A 16,882-nucleotide genomic window follows, 5' to 3' on the forward strand; every position below is an offset into this window, starting at 1 on the left:
CATACTCATATACATAAAATAAATAAATCTTAAAAATTTTTCCAACACTCTTTTTAAAAAGATTTATTAATTATTATATCTAAGTACACTGTAGCTGTTTTCAGATGCACCAGAAGAGGGCGTCAGATCTCATTATGGATGGTTGTGAGCCACCATGTGGTTGCTGGGATTTGAACTCAGGACCTTCGGAAGAGCAGTTGGTGCTCTAAACCACTGAGCCATCTCTCCAGCCCTCCAACACTTGAAATATGGATAGAGTACCCAAAGGACAATTTCCAGAGGCTTGAGAGAGGAGACTTTGGCTTCTGGGGGTGACATTCAGCTGGCGGTTCGGGGAGACATACCTTCCACCTTAGACCATGGCCAAGTTCATCCATAACTTTGCGGAGAAGTCGCCGTCGATGGTGGCTGCAGCTGTGACTTACTCGAAGCCTCGATTGGCCACATTTTGGCACTACGCCAAGGTTGAGCTGGTTTTCCCCAACCCCTGGTGAAATCCCTACAGCTATTCAGAGTGTGAAAAAAAAATCATTCAAAGTGCTAAAACTGGTAGCTTCAAACACCTTACAGCTAAGGAAGCTGTGCTGAATGGTTTTGTGGCCACTGAGGTGTGGATGTGGTTTTATATAGGAGAGATCATCATAGGCAAGCGTGGCATTGTTGGCTATGAGGTTTGAAGACCAGTCTTTAACTTCTGGTTTGAGTTCTTATTTGGATGTTCCTGGACCATGTGTAATGGGACTGCTGTCTGAATAAAATACTAGGTGTTGAAAACACTGCTGTGTTTTCTCTGTCAAGAGGAGACTTTGTGGGCAGTCCAGAGGTTATGGGGAATGTGCCCTTGAAGGAAGTAGCAGGATCCTTTCTTTCAGTCTCTGCATCTGGGCTCCTTGGGGAGGGGGTTTGTTCTGAAGCTGGGGCCCCACCATCGCTATCTAGGGCTTTCTCCAGGCTTCCAAGGCGGGGGGAGCAGTGTTAGAGAACTGAGGAGAACGGTCAGTTCCAGCCGCAGCAGCAGAGCACTGACATAGAATTCCGGCAGACCTGTGAGTTTTGAGTTGTCCCAGCTGCCCCCAGTGCTGTGTGACAGCTATACCTTAACCAGCCCAGTTCAAGCAGCCCACCAGGTGTCTGTGTAATAAGAAGTCAGGAGCCGTTTGTAAAAATAATATGCATAGATTTAAAAAAATGATCACTTTAAATTCTTTTCAGTTTTTCTTTTTATTTCTTATTTGTGTGTGTGTCTGTGTAAAGTATGTGCACAGAGGTACCCATGGAGGCCAGAAGAGGGCGTCAGATCCCCCTAGAGCTGGAGTTATAAGTAGTTGTGCATGATGTCAGGCGGGTGCTGGGAACTGAACACTGCTCCTCTGAAAGAGCAGTAAGTGCTCTTAACCCCGGAGGCATCTCTCCAGCTCTAGATTTTATTTGTATTCTTTTTTTCCCTGTTGAGATGGAGGTTCTCTGTGTAGCTTTGGCTGTCCGGGAACTCATGCTGTAGACCAAGTTGGCTTTGAACTCAGAGATCCACCTGCCTCTGCCTCCTGAGTGCTGGGATCAAAGGTGTTTGCTGCTGCCACTTACTACCCGGCTGTTGTGGTTGAAAACTGCATGGGGGTGATTGTGGATTCACATGAAGTTTTAAGAATGGCGAGGAGAGTCCCCCCACCCCACCCCCAACCCCAGCTGTACATTTCACTCAGTGTTCCCCAATTTGGATCTTTATTTCATTTGATTTTTATCATCGCTGCTGCTGAAAACTGGTTCCGAAAAATGTCACCTCACTGAAAGGCAAACACTGCCACCTTGTGGTAATCCCTCAAGCCACCAGGAGCATGTGGTAGGCCACGACCTTGGCCCATGTGTCCTCACAGGGCGAGTCTGGTGTTGGCATCCTGGTGCCTGTTTATTTTTGCCAGAGCTGGTCTCCTCATGGAGTGGTACACTTGAAATTGACTCTCAGCCCCAGAGACCACTAGCCAAGATCAAGGTACAGGCTCGGTTGTTTCCCCAGCGCTTATCAGGAGCCTATCCCCTTGCTCCTGGTGTTTTGCTGATCATTTCTGTTTGGTTGGTTGGTTTTGTTTTTTGTGTTTTTGAGACAGGATTTTACTATGCAGTTCTGGCTATCCTGGAGCTTGCTCTGTTGGCAGTCTGTCTCTAGATCATATTCTGAGGCACCGGGCATCAGGGTGTTTGACGGGTATCTCTGGGGATACTATCTAGCCGATATCAGTACAGACTGCGACTCGGTTACCATCATTCATTCAGTCTACACTCTGCTGAGCAAGTCCAGACACAGCAAGAGCTTAGAAACCAGGTCATGTGGGAAGCTGGCAGGGTTGCTAGGCAGCCTTAGCATCTCAGACCCCTTTTAACTGCTGGCCTTAGTCTCCCAGTATCCTCCTGTGATAGCAGCAACCCAACCCTTCCATCTCATGTGCATCTTCAAAAACACCAGGAGAGTCAGAGACAGGTAAATCTCTGAGTTCAAGGCCAGCCTGGTCTTCATAGCGATTTCCAGGACAGCCAGGGATATACAGTAAGGCCCTGTCTCAAAAAAAAAAAAAAAAAAAAACCAAAGCAAAGCAAAGCAAAGCAAAGCAAACCAACTAGCCAAACAAACAAAAAAGGCTACCAGAAGAGGGGCAGAGCTGGCTAATCAGGGGCCACAGTCCCTGTGTTTGCCTGGACTTAGGTCCAGTGGCTACAAGGGCATTTTGGCCTAGTTGGGTGCTGCAGAACAGAGGAAGGATGCCGGGGCTGCCGGGACAGCAGATGTCCTTGATGCATCTCTCCCAGGCATGTGATGGATGCTGCATTCCCTCCAGATCCAGGACTGGGAGACCCATGTCCTCACGCAGAGTAAGGAGGCCTCGTCTCCTGATCTCATCATGTATCAGAAGATGAAAATCCAGAGAAGGATCAGGATCCTTGAAGACCAGCTGGACAGGGTGGGTGCCTTCCAGCTCTCCAGGACAGACCTTAGGCTTGGCTCGAGGGGTGTCGGGAGGGCGGGCACTGTGGGCTTAAGGGTCCCCTTAGATGGATAGGTTTCAGGTTCTCCTGGAGGGAACAGGGTGGTCCCCACCTCTGACACGCGTACCTGGGCCTCATGAATGCTCTGACATCCCCCCCAGGTCACCTGTCATTTTGACATCCATCTGGTGAGGAATGCAGCCCTGCGGGAGGAGCTGGAGCTACTGCGCATCGAGAGGGGCCGCTACCTGAATATGGACCGCAAGCTGAAGAAGGTGGGGGCTCAGAGCTCTGCCCAGTCAGTCCTTTCCCGCCCCGAGTCCACAGACCGGGCTCCTGGGCCCAGGCTCACCCCAGCGCAGGGGGAAAGAAGGAAGAACATACCTCCCCTTCATCTTACTCCCATGCACAAACCCCAGCTTCCTGGTGAGCTCTGTCATCTGGGGCAACCTACAGGCCCACCAAGCCATTCACATCCCCCGAGATCTGAGCACCTTCAGAGCCCTTTGAAGAGCTAACATTCTGTCCCTCCTTCCTTCCCTCCCTCCCTCCCTCTACCCTCCTTTATAAAACTTTTATATCAAAACAATTTTAAACTTATAACCATACACAGAACTTCTCTATACCCTTCACCAGGATATATAACACCCTTGCCTGAGTAACGCCCACCACCCTGGCCAGTGCCATATATGTTTATGTTTATGTATGTACACTTGGATAGGTTTCTTGAGAGTCTTATTTGATAGCCCACGCTGGGACTTGAGCTTCTGCCAATCCCCCCACCTCAGGGTCCCTTTTGCTGAGTTACAGATAGGAGCCATCATACCTGACTAAGGTTGGTGGTTTACCTCCCTCTGTCTCCTCCTGTACCTTGGTCATTCCTGCTCCATCCCCCACTCCCCTCCCACCATGACCTTGGTGTGGTGGGAGTGTCTCGGCCAGCTGTGTTTTTGGGGAGGAGGTCCCTTGTATGGACCATCTGCTTTGCTTAGTACTCTGTTGGAGGCAGGGCACTTTAAGAAGAAGCTGGGCTTGGGATTTGGTGTTCAGGTGTCACAGCCGCGGAGGAGATAGATGCTCTGGAATGGAGTCTCCTTTGATGAGTCTACCATGCTGGAGATCCGCACTGTGCGCTCTTGGTGACAGCTAACACCCTTGCCTGAGTAACGCCCACCACCCTGGCCCATGCCACATTCTTACTAGGTTCAGCATTGTGACTTCAAGGTGAATGTTACAGTTACTACACTGGCCATGGACGTCTGTCACAGATGCCGCCTCGCTGTCCCCTCCCTGTGCCCTCTCCTGCTCTCTCCTCCCCTGGTATTATGTCTCCAACAAGTTCCCATTTTCTTTCTCTTAGGAAAAAAATCTTGCTTTAAAATATTTAGTTGTGTGTGTGTGTATCTGCTTGTGGGTTTGTCCATGTGCATACGCATACAGGAGGTCCTCTGGAGCTGGAGTTGAGTGGTTGTGAGCTGCCCAAGGTGGGTGCTTGGAAATGAACTCTTAACCTTTGAGCTATCTCTCCCAAGTCCTGTTTTTTTTTTTTTTTTTTTTTTTTTTATCCCCCAATGGGAAGTAGGGATTGGAAAAATCAAGATTTAGGCCCCAAGCAACCCCATTTTGTCTATGTTGTTGGATTTTCCTTTCCTGCCCTTTCCTCCCTTCAGAGCACCCCAGACTGTCAGAGCACTGTGGGCAAGCGGCATCCTGTTAGCATGGCCCGCCCCTGCTATCAGTCCCTTCAACCCCTAGGAGGGTTTTGGTGTGTTCATCTGTTCAAAACCTTCCTGGCTCAGTTCTTGTTTCTGTCTTCTGCATGGTTCTATGTCTCATCTGGAACACTTCATTCACCTCTGTTTGGGGTCAGTTTTTTCATTCTGAGGTTTTGGTGACTGACTGACTCTTCCACTGAGGTGTGGCCCCATCTGGGCTTTGTATTACGTTTCTGTCTTGTCTTTGTTGACCTAACTTTTCTTATAAATTTGTGAAATATTAACAAGCCAAACAAAAAGTTCCAAAAATTTGGGCACAGTGATGCACACCTGTCTTCCTCTGCAGCAGAGGCAGCAAGGTCGGTGCAGGGCAGCCTGGGCTACAGATCTATATATACCCTGTCTCAAAAGAAAAAGCTCTGGAGTTCATGCCCAAGCTCCTGCCCAGACCCTCAGCCCATTAAACCAAACCAAACCAAACCAAACCAAACCAAACCAAACCAAACCAAACCAAACCTCCAAGAACCTATCCCAGGAACCACCCCTCCCCCTCTACTTCGTATTTAATGGCCCTGCATTACTTATCTCCCTAGTTTCTGGGCTTATCCACCTCTAGATTATTTTTGCAAAGGTGTGTGTGTGTGTGTCTTTTATCCACATGCACGTGTGTTTGCTTTACTTTATGTCTATGAGTACACTGTCGCTGTCTTCAGACACCCCAGAAGAGGGCATCGGATCCCATTACAGATGGTTGTGAGCCACCATCGTGTGGTTGCTGGGAATTGAACTCAGGACCTCTGGAAGAGCAGTCAGTGGGCTTAACCACTGAGCCAGCTCTCTTTTTACTGAAAATATGTGGCTACTACAGAGAAGTTAGAAAACAGAACAGCAGGTCATGGCGTGTTACATATCGAGGTGGTGAATTTTTATAGAGAAAGGAGATTGGAGGTGAAGAATCCAAACTGACCAGGATTGCTTTGCCTAGGGCCTTCTTGGTCCAGCACATCATGGCAGATAGTATAAAGGGTGGAACATGGGCATAAAGGAGATGGCAAATCAAGGGAGAGGCACAGGGCTGGACCTGGACCTCTGCCTTTTTTGAGATCAGTGTCTTTAGCAACTTTACAGTAGGCACTACCTTCTGAAAGTCTCAGTAGTTCCCACTATGGCCGCCCAGAGACCCAGCTCCCATCCCAAGACCCTTGGTGGATACACCACACCAAACCCCAGGATAGTAATGACACCTACGCAGGTTTCCAAACCCATGGGCAAGTTGGGCTAGGGCTTTGTTGCTGGGTTAATGGTTCCTGAGTTACCTCTCCCACATGTCCTCCTGATTTTCCCCTTTGGGACCTCATTGAAACCCCTTTTCTGATTCAAGGTCAGTCTGATCTATATAGGCTCAGGATAGCCGGAGATAACACAGTGAGGCCCCATCTCAAAAACAAAAACAATCCCCACCAACACAAACAGAAATGACAAGTCCTTTCCCGGACAGAGGCTCATAGGAGGGTCTGCAGTGGTAGGAGTAGGACCGTCCCTTCTTGGTGCAAAGGCTGGAGGAAGCCAGCTCATTGTGTCCCTGTAGGAGATCCACCTACTTCGGGAGATGGTTGGAGCTCTCAGCACATCCTCTACTTCTGCTTATACTGCCAGGTAAGCTCCCCCACCCCTGGGGGCACTTGGGTAGCAGAGGCAGTAAGGGGTGGGAGCCAGGAGGCCTGGAGACTCATAAAGAAGGGTGGAACCTAAAAGATACCCCCAACTCTACTGCCACACCCTGTTCCTTGGGGGCATATAAATGGGGAATTCCATCTGTGACAGCTTCAGGCCTGAAGATGTAATCAGGGCTGGGTCCCAGGGGCTGACACACAGCCCTCAGGCACAGACATGCCAGATGGGATTGGTAGTGGAAGCTGCTTGGGTGCTGGCTTCCCTGTCTGTCCAGGCTCTTTGGCTCTTGGCCCTTGGCTCAGTGCCTGCTTCCTCTCTCAGGACCTTTGATCCTGGGGCATCAGTAAGTCCACCTTAAGACCTCCCTCCCTCCCCACTCCCTTCCTCCATCCCTTCCTCCCTCACTCTCTCTCTTCTTTGTTTTTCGAATGCTCATATGCCAGCCTGATGTGATGGTGGGTGGTGCTTGCCATTCCAGCACTCAGGAGGGAGTAGGAGTTCAAGACCAGCCTTGGCTACAAATCCAGTGTGAGGCCAGTTTGGGCTGCACAAGACCCCATGTCAGACAACAAAAGTGCACAGCCCAGGTGCATTCGCCATGGTGGACAGCTGTTGCTCTATCCAGACACTTGAGCAGCAGCTCTCTCCTTTTCCAAGGCTCCAGCAGACCTTGAATTTCCTCTTTGTCTCTGGTTTCCTGAATGTTCCACACAGACAGGGTGAGAAGCGTGTCTCCATCCTTGGCGTGTCTCTATCCTTGTCCAGAGAACACATGTTAGTTCTTCACTCTTTCTGCTGGTTGTTCTGTGATTTCTTTCTCTTGATCTTTTTCTTGTACACTTATTTATTTTGTGTGTATGTGTCTGCATACATGTACGCATGCATGCTCACGTCATGCATGTGGAGGTCAGGATAACCTGCAGAGGTCAGCATTCTCCTGCCACCCCGTGGGATCTGCCACGTTGTCATGTCTGGTGGCAAACTCCTTTACTTGCTAAGCTATCTCCTTGGCCAAAGTCTGATCTCTTACCTTTGCCACCCTCTACCCCTCACCCCTACCACCTAGGTCCAGCTTCTCCACACTTTGGTTGGCTTTTGACCTCTGGCCTTCTGTCTAGATGTACTTCTGTCCTTGGTGTCTTGTTTTCAACTTGCTCTTTAGTTCTAACTTCGAGGAAGGGAATCTGATTAGCTAGTAAGTCTCTGCGGATGACATAGCGATAGTGGTGAGTTCATTGAGCCACCTGCGGTGGGCTGTCAGGTGGGGCACAGGGACAGGCTGGTTTCTGTTCTGGGAAGGTATGGCTTGACCAAACCACAGGTTCTTGGGACTGGGCCTTGCTATCGTCAGGGGAGGCCATCTATGTTAGAGAATGACTAACTAGCCCTCAAGGGTGGCTCTGGGAGGAACCCCCCAAGGCAAGCAGAGATGAGATCAGGATTAGAATACCCTAGGGCAGGGGCTCTTTGCCATTGACACGTCAAAGCATCAGGCCCTTATTCCCAGCCAAGCAGGGCAGGCACATCATTCCTGCCTTAATGGGGTGTGCTAGAGTATGGAAAAGACCCAACTCTCCAGTCTTACTCATTTCTAGCTACAGACTATCCAACCTTCAGTGTCACCCAGGCTGTCCTTTCTGAGTCTGGGAATAATCTCTGGCAGGGCCTGACTACCTCTTTGGCCCTCGGAGTAAATGATCAGATAATTCCTGGCCTCTGTGTCCCCTGTGTGTGTCCACCAATCTTGTCATAGCTAGTCCTGATCCTGAGCCAGGTCTTCCAGTCTAGAACTTTCTCTGCTCTTTGTGAGCATCCTTGGGAAGCCACCTGGCACCATCCTTCTGTAGGCCCAGGCTGACCCCAGCTCAGTCACCCATCTTTTTTTTTTTTTTTTTTGACTTACATGCCCCTTCTGCCCCAGGGAAGAGGCCAAGACCAAGATGGGCATGCTTCAGGAGCGCGCAGAGAAGGAGCTGGCTCAGAGTGATACGGAGGCACAGATCTTGCTGCGGCAGATATCACATCTGGAGCAGCTGCACCGATTCCTTAAGCTCAAGAACGATGAACGACAACCGGATCCCCGTGTGGTGCAAAAGGAGGAACAGCGAGGTAAGGCCAGTGCTTGCACCGAGCACCTAACTCAGGGCCACTACATCTATCATCATCCCTAGGCCCTCAGAGAGGGTGAAGCCCCTTAGGAGAAGGTGGGGCAAAGACTAGTGGAGCTGGTGAGCAGGCAGGGCAGAGCCTGTTGGTGAGAGCGGTGGGGAGGGGGGGGCCTTATCCAGGATGCAAGCCCTCAACTTCCCCGTGTTCCCCATAGCCTGGGAAGTGTCAGAAGGACTCCGAAAGACCTCCCAAGAGAAGCTAGTCCTGCGCTATGAGGACACTCTGGGCAAACTGGCCCAGCTGACTGGCGAGAGCGACCCTGACCTTTTGGTGGAGAAATACCTGGAGTGTGAGTGGGCAGAGTGGATGAGGAGGCGGGGCTACCCAGCACCACCCAAAGCACGGCACACTTGCCTTGCCCTGGGGATCCTGCCTTGTCTCCAGTTTTCATTCTGTTGCTTGGTGTCCCTCCCTTGCATCTGCCTCTGTTTCTTTCCATATGTCTCAGACTTCCTCTCTCCATATCTGTCCCTTGACCCTCTCTGTCTGTTTCCTTGGGCCTTCTCAAATCTTTTACCGACCCTGTCTTTCTCTGTGTGTTGGTGCACTTCTGTGGCTGTTCCTGTTTCATCTGTCTCTGTTTTTCTGCCTTTGATTCTGTCGCCTTTCAACCCTTAGTGATCCTTCTGTTTCTAACTCCATCCCTCTGGACCCCCCCTGCACACCCCCAGTGGAGGAACGCAACTTTGCTGAGTTTAACTTCATCAATGAGCAGAACTCCGAGATACACCACCTTCAGGAGGAGATCAAAGAGGTGAGCAAGGCCCACCCCACCTCCCAGACTCCCATACCCTCTCCCCAGGCCTAGAGCGGACCCAGCTCCAGCCCCTGTCGCTGCAGATGCAGGAAGCCTTAGTCAGTGAGCATGCCAGTCAGGATAAACAGCGCATGCAGCAAGAGCAGCAGTGCAAAATGTTGCAGCAGGATGTGGACAAGGTGTGCACTGAGTCGGAGCAGCTGGAGGGTCGCTTCCAGGCGCTCCGAGGTCAGCTGGAAAAAATCAAGACTGGTAAGTACCGCGAGGTTCCCTCTCCCAGCCCGAAGCTCTTCCTTAGGAAGGATGCAGTGGGCTTGTGGGGAGCTGGCCAGGAAGGCATTCCGCGTTTGCTACTCCGTCCTTCCCTTGTCTTTTGTCAGCCCATCTCGGGTGCACCTGTCTGTCCGTCCATCCATCTGTCTGTTCGTGAATGTCAGGTGTGTGACTGCTGAGTCATAAGACTAAGGTACTTTTATATTCACTAGAAAATGCTAATCAGTTCTCCAGAGCAAGTCCACATTTTCTTTAAAAAGAACCATTTATTTTATGTATGAGTGCCCTATTTGCATGTACACCTACATGCCAGAAGAGGGCAGCAGATCCCATTACAGATGGCTGTGAGCCACCAAGTTATTGCTGGGAATTGAACTCAGGACCTCTGGAAGACCAGCCAGTGCTCTTAATCTTTGAGCCATCTTTCCAGCCCCCGATTTCTCTTTTGTTTTGTTTTGTTTTCTTTCTCCTTTATCTCTTTCTCTCCCTTGCTTCCTTTCTTTTTCCTTTAGTTGTTGTTGTTGTTTTGAGACAGGGTCTTATTATGTAGCGCTGGCTGTCCTGGAACTCACTCTGTAGACCAGGCTGGCCTCAAACTCACAGGGATTGGTCTGCCTCTGTTTCCCAAGTACTGGGGTTAGAGTTATGGGTCACAATGGCAATTTCTCCTTTTATGCCTTTGTGTGCACATGTGTGTGTCTCAGATGTAGCTGTGCCCACTCCCTAGTGTCTCCCCATCACATTTTGTTATCGCTACAGCACTCACTCAGTGTGGTTCCCAAGCCGTCAGTGTTTACTAAGATTGTCACCCTATTGTTATCTCTGAGACATTCCTGTTTGGCTTTGTGCTGTGTGTGTGCTTATGTGTGTGTGTGTATACATGAGTGTGGCATGGCATATATGTGGAGGTCAGAGGGCAACTTGTAGTAGTTGGTTCTCTCCTTTTCCCATATCTTGGGATCAAATTCAAGTTGTCAGGCTTGACAGCAAGGATCTCCACCCACTAAGCCGCCTTACCAACACATATTTATTTTATTTACTTAAATAGTTGGGGAGAAAATAGTTGAACATCTTAAAAATTAGATTTATATTTTTTTATGTAAGAATGAACTGCCTACATTGTATGTATTACATCATATACTTGTGTGATACTTGAAGACATCAAAAGAGGGGATTGGATCCCCTGGAACTGGAGTTACAGATGGTTGGGAACCACCATGTAGGCGCTGGGAATTGAACCTGGGTCCTCTGCAAGAGCAACAAGTGCTTTTAACTGTCTGTCTCTCCAGCCGCCTTTTTTTTTAGTATTGAATTAGATTATTTTTCTTGTTCTGAGGTATAGGGATTGTTTTGATCCTGGAAATACTTTTTTTGTATGGTTGCATACTCGCCAACTTTCTTGCATGAACTGAAATTTATCTAACACTTGATACAATGTACTCAACTCCCTTTTGTAATTAGTTCTGGCTGTCTTTGCTACTTTGTGGGTCCTTCTCTCTTCCACCCTTCCAACCTCATAACACTAGATAAGTGAGAAAAGCAAAGAGATGCCTGGATAAAGTCAGGAGTCAGAGCGGGGCACTATCATTAGACTACGTCCTGCTCACTAGGCGTGTTGAATTCCTTGGGGCAGGCTTCACCTTTGACATTAGGATATCTGCTCTGCTCTTGTTTCTTCTTTGTGTATGACGACTTAACAAATTGTGATCATCGGCAACCAACCCACAACCAAGAACCCACCAACCAACCACAGCCCGCCCCACCTCTCAGGGCCCTAGCATTTATAGAGCCTCTGAAAAGACCCCCGCATTCCAAATGTCACAGATCACAGAAACTATCTGCAGCTGGCCAAACCCCAGCTGGCATAGTCAGCTGCTGTGGACAGTCTGAAGCATCCCCAAATCCCATACCTGGGATGAAGACGAAAACATATTCTTATAATACTTCTATGTATTTTAAGGAAACCAAAACTCCCAAATGGTCAGTACAATCAGTGGCTTTGTGGTGTAAGAAGTCTTTACCTATTTGAGGTTGCAAAGATATTTTTTACTAGAATTTTGTTTGGCTTCTGCCTTAGGGTTTTTATTGCTGTGAGGAAACACCATGACAAAAAATAAGTTGGGGAGGAAAGGGTTTATTCAGCTTCTACGTCTACATTGCTGCTGTTCATCACCAAAGGAAGCCAGAGCTGGAACTCAAACAGGGCAGGAACCTGGAGGCAGGAACTGCTGCAGAGGTCATGGAGGGATGTTGCTTACTGGCTTGCTTCTCCATAGCCTGCTCAGCCTGCTTGCTTCTAGAACCTAGGACCATCAGCCTAGGGATGGCACCACCCACAAAGAGCTTGGCTCTCCATCTAATTGAGAATATGCCTTACAGCTGGATCTCATGGAGGCATATCCTCAGCTGAGGCTCCTTCCTCTCTGAGGAGTGTAGTTGACACACACACCAACCAGTAAGGTTCCATGGGAGAGTCTGGGCCTGTCCCAGATGAGGTCACATGTGTAGGGAACTGGGTGCTGTTATCTGGTTCTGTCTTCCTTCCTTGGTATCCGTGCAGCTGTTCAGAGACTGGCTGCGTGGCTCTTGGGTCCCAGTGTGCACCTCCCTCTTTCCGAGTCTCTAGAAACGGCTGAATGCCTAGTCCATAGGGCCAGCTAGGGCTCAGCTAGGGCGATGGTAGAGAGTAAAGATGGAGAAGCACAAAATGGTGTGGGGTTCCAGGAGGCCTGCTGGGGCTCATAGCAGAGCTCAGCAGGTAGCCCTTTTCTCTGATGCACGAATGTGTCTGTGTTGTCTCACCAGAAACTTTGACATTTTATTGTTGGCCTTTCATTTTGAGACCCAATGGGATGGTAGCACACTAGCTCCTGTGCTACTTTTATTTATGTTTTAAAAGATTTATTTATTTATGTAAATGAGTACACCACTGCTCTCTTCAGACACACCACAAGAGGGCATCAGATCCCATTGCAGACGCTTGTGAGCCACCATGTGTTTGCTAGAATTGAACTCAGGTCCTCTGGAAGAACAGCCAGTGTTCTTAACCACTGAGCCATCTCTCCAGCCCCTGTGCTATTTTTATTTGTTTTTTATTTGTCAATATCTTGGAGTGTGTCAGCACCACCATAATATGACAGTGTGGTAATACGCTGGAGGATAGTTAGTGCCGTCTTGATCTTGGTTCCTGCATATTCCACTTATCGGCACGAGCATCATCTTGTGGTCTGTCCCATCAAAGCCAAGAACTGCAGAGCATCAAGTATAGGCATTTCTTACTCACAGTGTAGCGGCCAGGAGAGCTGGTCCTTCGGAGGGCCGCGAGGGAGGGTGTGCTCCTCTATGTCTCTTTGGCTCTGGCTGGCTTCATTTTCCTGTCTTGCAACCTTACCACACTGAATGCCTACACTGTGGGTCCCTTCTGTTTTCCTTATTTTCACATGTAGGTGTACATGTAGGTGTTTTGTGTATGTATATCTGTGTGTGTTCCCCCATCTGTTTTATAAGGCTAGGGGTGTCTGAGTCACATAGTGTGTCCTCTTGTGTTAGGAGTTTCCAGGGGCCCTGTCCCGTCATAAATCACATCCCGAGGTGCTGGGGAGGGAGAGGGTTAGACTCCACCTATAATAATGACTGTTGGCAGAGTTGCCCCTCTTTGGGTGATTTCTGGTGGTTTGCCGTTATTTCCTGTTAGTGGAGTAACCGAGACACCTTTAGGAAGATATAAGCACAAAACAGAAATCAACTGATGTATGTGTTTAAAGAACATCCAGAGATGTCATGAGGCTTCTAAGCTGGAGGGACAGGCTCACCTGTGTGGGGAGGCAGGACTCAACTGTGGTGTTTCTGTCATGAACAGCAGCCTGTTAACCAGTTAAACACAACAGGCCATAGGGGGCTTGGGGTGAGGGGTGGTGACCTGGTGACTTCTGGGATGCATGTGTCCCAGGTGGGACCTGAACCCTGCCAAGGTACCATCTTGGCAACTCTCCCTTGACCCTCTCGAAGCTGAGGCTCTGCAGACACTGTGGCTGGCTGGCTGGGCTGCGCGGGGTCGCTTACTCTTTGTAACTCACCTTTGCAGGGAGGCTGGGGTTCTGTACCGTGCGAGGGAAGCACGGGGCCCCCGACACAACGTCCCTGTCTCATCCCAGATATCCAGGTGCTCTTCGACAAGGCTAAGTGTGACAGCAGTGTCATCAAGGATCTCCTTGGGGTCAAGACCTACATGCGGGACAGGGACATAGGCCTCTTCCTGAGTACCATTGAGAAGCGGCTGGTGCTGCTCCTCACGGTGCAGGCCTTCCTCCAGGTCCAGGTGGGTAGGCAGGGGCTTGGGTGTGGCCGTCAAGCTTGGCTAAGCCTGTGCTAACTCTAGGCTTCCACACTCTCAGAACCTTGCCCCTTTGACTGATGCTGCACTTCTAGCGCTGGGCCAGAGCCTACAGGAACCCTCCAAGAAGATTACCCCACTCAAGCCTCCCGATAACATGTGAGGCCTGGGCCAAGCAGGGAAGGGGGCTGACCCCATGGGCAAGACAAAAGGTGGCGGGCATGGGTGTGACTTTCAGATGTGGCCTTCTCGGACACAGGGGGTGACTTGGGAGCTTGGAGGGAGGTGGGAGTAGAGTGGGAAGATGGGGTGCTGTTGCTCCAAGGGGGTGGGGACAGAATCAGGCGAGCTGGAATCTGTGTACGAGGTAGAGCTCTGAAATCAGACTCTCTCCCTTTGTCCCACCTGAGGGAGGACTCCTCAGGGGCTGTAATCAAAGAGGATTACCCTATGAGCAAGGAGGAGTTGCTAAGCCAAGTCATGAAGTCGGTGAGAGTGGAGCCCCTGGGTCGGGGGCTGCGGGGAAGGACTTCTAAACCTGTTGAGACCCTAATGTTGCCCACCTCCAGCTGCAGCTCCAGGACGAGGAGGAGTCCGCCAAGAAGCTGGACAGCAGCCCGAGCTTGACTCTCTCCAGTCCACAGATCTCCCTGGTCACTGTCCCCAAGCATGCCAAGAAGACCAGTGTAGTCCCCGAATCCATCCTGAGCCACAAGACGAGCCGAGGCCGTGGCACTGGCTCCGTGAGCCATGTCACCTTTGGTGACTCTGCCTCTGCTGCAGGCCCTGTGGCCCTGGCTTCTGCCAGTGCCAGTGGAGCACCTGTGTCCAGCCGGGGCTCCCAGGGGGGCCGTGGGGGCTTCAAACCCACGAGCTCCAGCAGCTACCTGGGGTCTACGGGCTACCTAGAGACCAGCAGAGGCCGAGAGAGCACAGCAGGTGGCGTTCACAGCCAGAGCATGGGATCTGAGTTGAGTAGAGGCCTCAGTTCCAGCAGTGGCCACACGTCCAGTCCTGCCCCTGCCTCCAGGCCCAGCTCCTCTACTAGCAAGGACTCGAGGGGCTACAACTAGGGCAGTGGGTCCCTTCCTGCCTCAACTCTTGGCAGGTTTTCTAATGTCTGCCCTGCTTCTCCCTAGAGATTCCTTTTTAATCCCTGTAAGCCCAGGCCTCTTAGGTTTCCCTCTGTTTCTTCCCATCTTTCCCCATGGTTACTGCCTCTGCCTTGGCCTTGCCTCTCTGTTCTCATCCTCCTTGCTTCCCATCTCTACCCTCCTCATCTCTCTCCCAAGCTTCCCTCCATCCGATGTCTCTGTCTCCTAACTGGATTGCCCTCCATTGACTAGGTGAACTGTAACCATAGGAAATAAAGGTCAGAGCCCTGTTTTTCCAAGCCTGGTTCCTACAAGTGTGTTCAGACATGGCTTCATCTGTTTCCAGCTCAGAGAAAGACTTGTGAGCCCATCCCTAGATCTGTCTACCCATGCATGCATGCATGCATGCATTAATCCATCTATTGGGGTCTGGGAATCACTACAAAAACTGCCCACATACCATCTCAATCAAATTGGGCTGGTTTATTGAAGGCACACCCCAAGATCAGGGATGCAGTACAGACTCAGGAGCTAAACTGCAACCACCAGCCAGAATTCTACAGAGCTTTTAAGCCTGAGATCCACAAATATCTGTGCCAAGTTATTCCACCCATCAGAACTTAGGGATAGGGGTTTCCTTAGAAACAAGTCTTTGTTGTACACTTATCCTGTTCTCATTGAGTGGGCTGTTCACCCGTGGTGTGGGACTTGGCTAGCCTAACATTCATGTCTTAACTTGCCAGCCTGGATGTTCATGTCTCCTTCTGTTAAGGAGGATGTCAGTTCCCGCGAGGTGTTGGGAATTCAAACTTTATTCGACCCCTACTCAAAATGGAAGTTTTACTCCAAATAGCTTTTTATACTGCTGCAGGTGTCTTTCTATTCTTGGGGTCCATCCCAGGGGCAGCTTATAGAAGCAAATACCATAAAAGCTCATGAGTAGGCGCAGGAAGTGCCGCTGGGCTGTTGGTTCCGGTCCTTGCTTATTGTGGCTACCTATACAAAGCCGTTCTAACTGACCTCTATTGTGACTGGTTTCTAAGAACACCAACCCACAGAACATAACAGAATCTGCAATCAACTCTGGCATGAGGAAGTTCCCTAGTAACAGCACATGGGAAAGTTTCCTTATAACATTAGTAACACCTCAAAGAGCTGGCTAGACAGGCAACAGTTAGCTAGGCCTTAACACGCCTATCCATTGCTGGCTCTGCTGGCATCTGTACTGGGACAGGCTGGGTTAGGCTGCAAACATCCTCAGCACTTGACTCTCTGGTACCCAGGTTTCTCTTGCTCCAGTATTCTTGCTTCTTGTGGGTTACTTAAGGCCTCTATTCCACATCATGCTCTTGCCCCACGCTGACAGGACAACCTCAACCTGGAGAGGCAGTCCTGGGAAAGGAAGAAATGGCAACTCTTGGAGCTTTCCATGGACCCAGTGGTCCCATCGTGCACAGTTACAGCAGAACAGGCCATGGCGGGGGATGGGGAGTGGGGCTCTGGGCTTTGCAGACAACCCTGACTGGCCTTGGCTTTGACATGTGGCAGAAGCTGCTGGCCCTGATTGTCCTCCTGCTTCCACCTCCTAAGTGCTGGGGTTAAGGATGGGCACCACCACGCCCGGTTCATGCAGCTCGGGGGATCTAACCCATCCCTTCATGAGGGCTAGACAAGCACGCCTCACCAACTGAGCTACAGGGCTGTTGATTTTGTGTCCAGCAGTGGCTGCGATCAGGAGTGTCTCAGAGCCGGGCAGTGGTGGCGCACGCCTTTAATTCCAGCACTTGGGAGGCAGAGGCAGTCAGATTTCTGAGTTGGAGGCCAGCCCGATCTACAGAGTGAGTTCCAGGACAGCCAAGGCTACACAGAGAAACCCTGTCTCGAAAAA

The 16,882-nt window shown here is 50.2% G+C and overlaps 1 protein-coding gene and 1 pseudogene across 3 annotated transcripts in view; both read left to right on the forward strand.

Annotated features, from left to right (window-relative positions):
• The window catches only part of Ccdc114 (coiled-coil domain containing 114), a 24,188-nt gene extending 8,895 nt beyond the window's left edge, over positions 1–15,293 (forward strand). For 2 of the 3 annotated variants that reach the window (XM_021167771.1, XM_029479788.1), the window contains exons 5-15: positions 2,832–2,954; positions 3,141–3,254; positions 6,283–6,350; positions 8,290–8,477; positions 8,692–8,826; positions 9,209–9,291; positions 9,378–9,546; positions 13,722–13,885; positions 13,962–14,059; positions 14,311–14,389; positions 14,470–15,293. In XM_021167771.1, coding sequence (XP_021023430.1) covers positions 2,832–2,954; positions 3,141–3,254; positions 6,283–6,350; positions 8,290–8,477; positions 8,692–8,826; positions 9,209–9,291; positions 9,378–9,546; positions 13,722–13,885; positions 13,962–14,059; positions 14,311–14,389; positions 14,470–14,973 — 1,725 coding nt within the window. In that variant the 3' untranslated portion in view covers positions 14,974–15,293. The remainder of the gene's footprint in view (positions 1–2,831; positions 2,955–3,140; positions 3,255–6,282; positions 6,351–8,289; positions 8,478–8,691; positions 8,827–9,208; positions 9,292–9,377; positions 9,547–13,721; positions 13,886–13,961; positions 14,060–14,310; positions 14,390–14,469) is intronic. The other variant, XM_021167772.1, reaches the window with a different exon arrangement.
• Positions 360–677, forward strand: LOC110298483 (annotated as a pseudogene).
• Positions 15,294–16,882: the final 1,589 nt, after the last annotated feature.

This window comes from Mus caroli, chromosome 7, assembly GCF_900094665.2.
Source record: "Mus caroli chromosome 7, CAROLI_EIJ_v1.1, whole genome shotgun sequence".
Classification (NCBI taxonomy): Eukaryota; Metazoa; Chordata; class Mammalia; order Rodentia; family Muridae; genus Mus; species Mus caroli.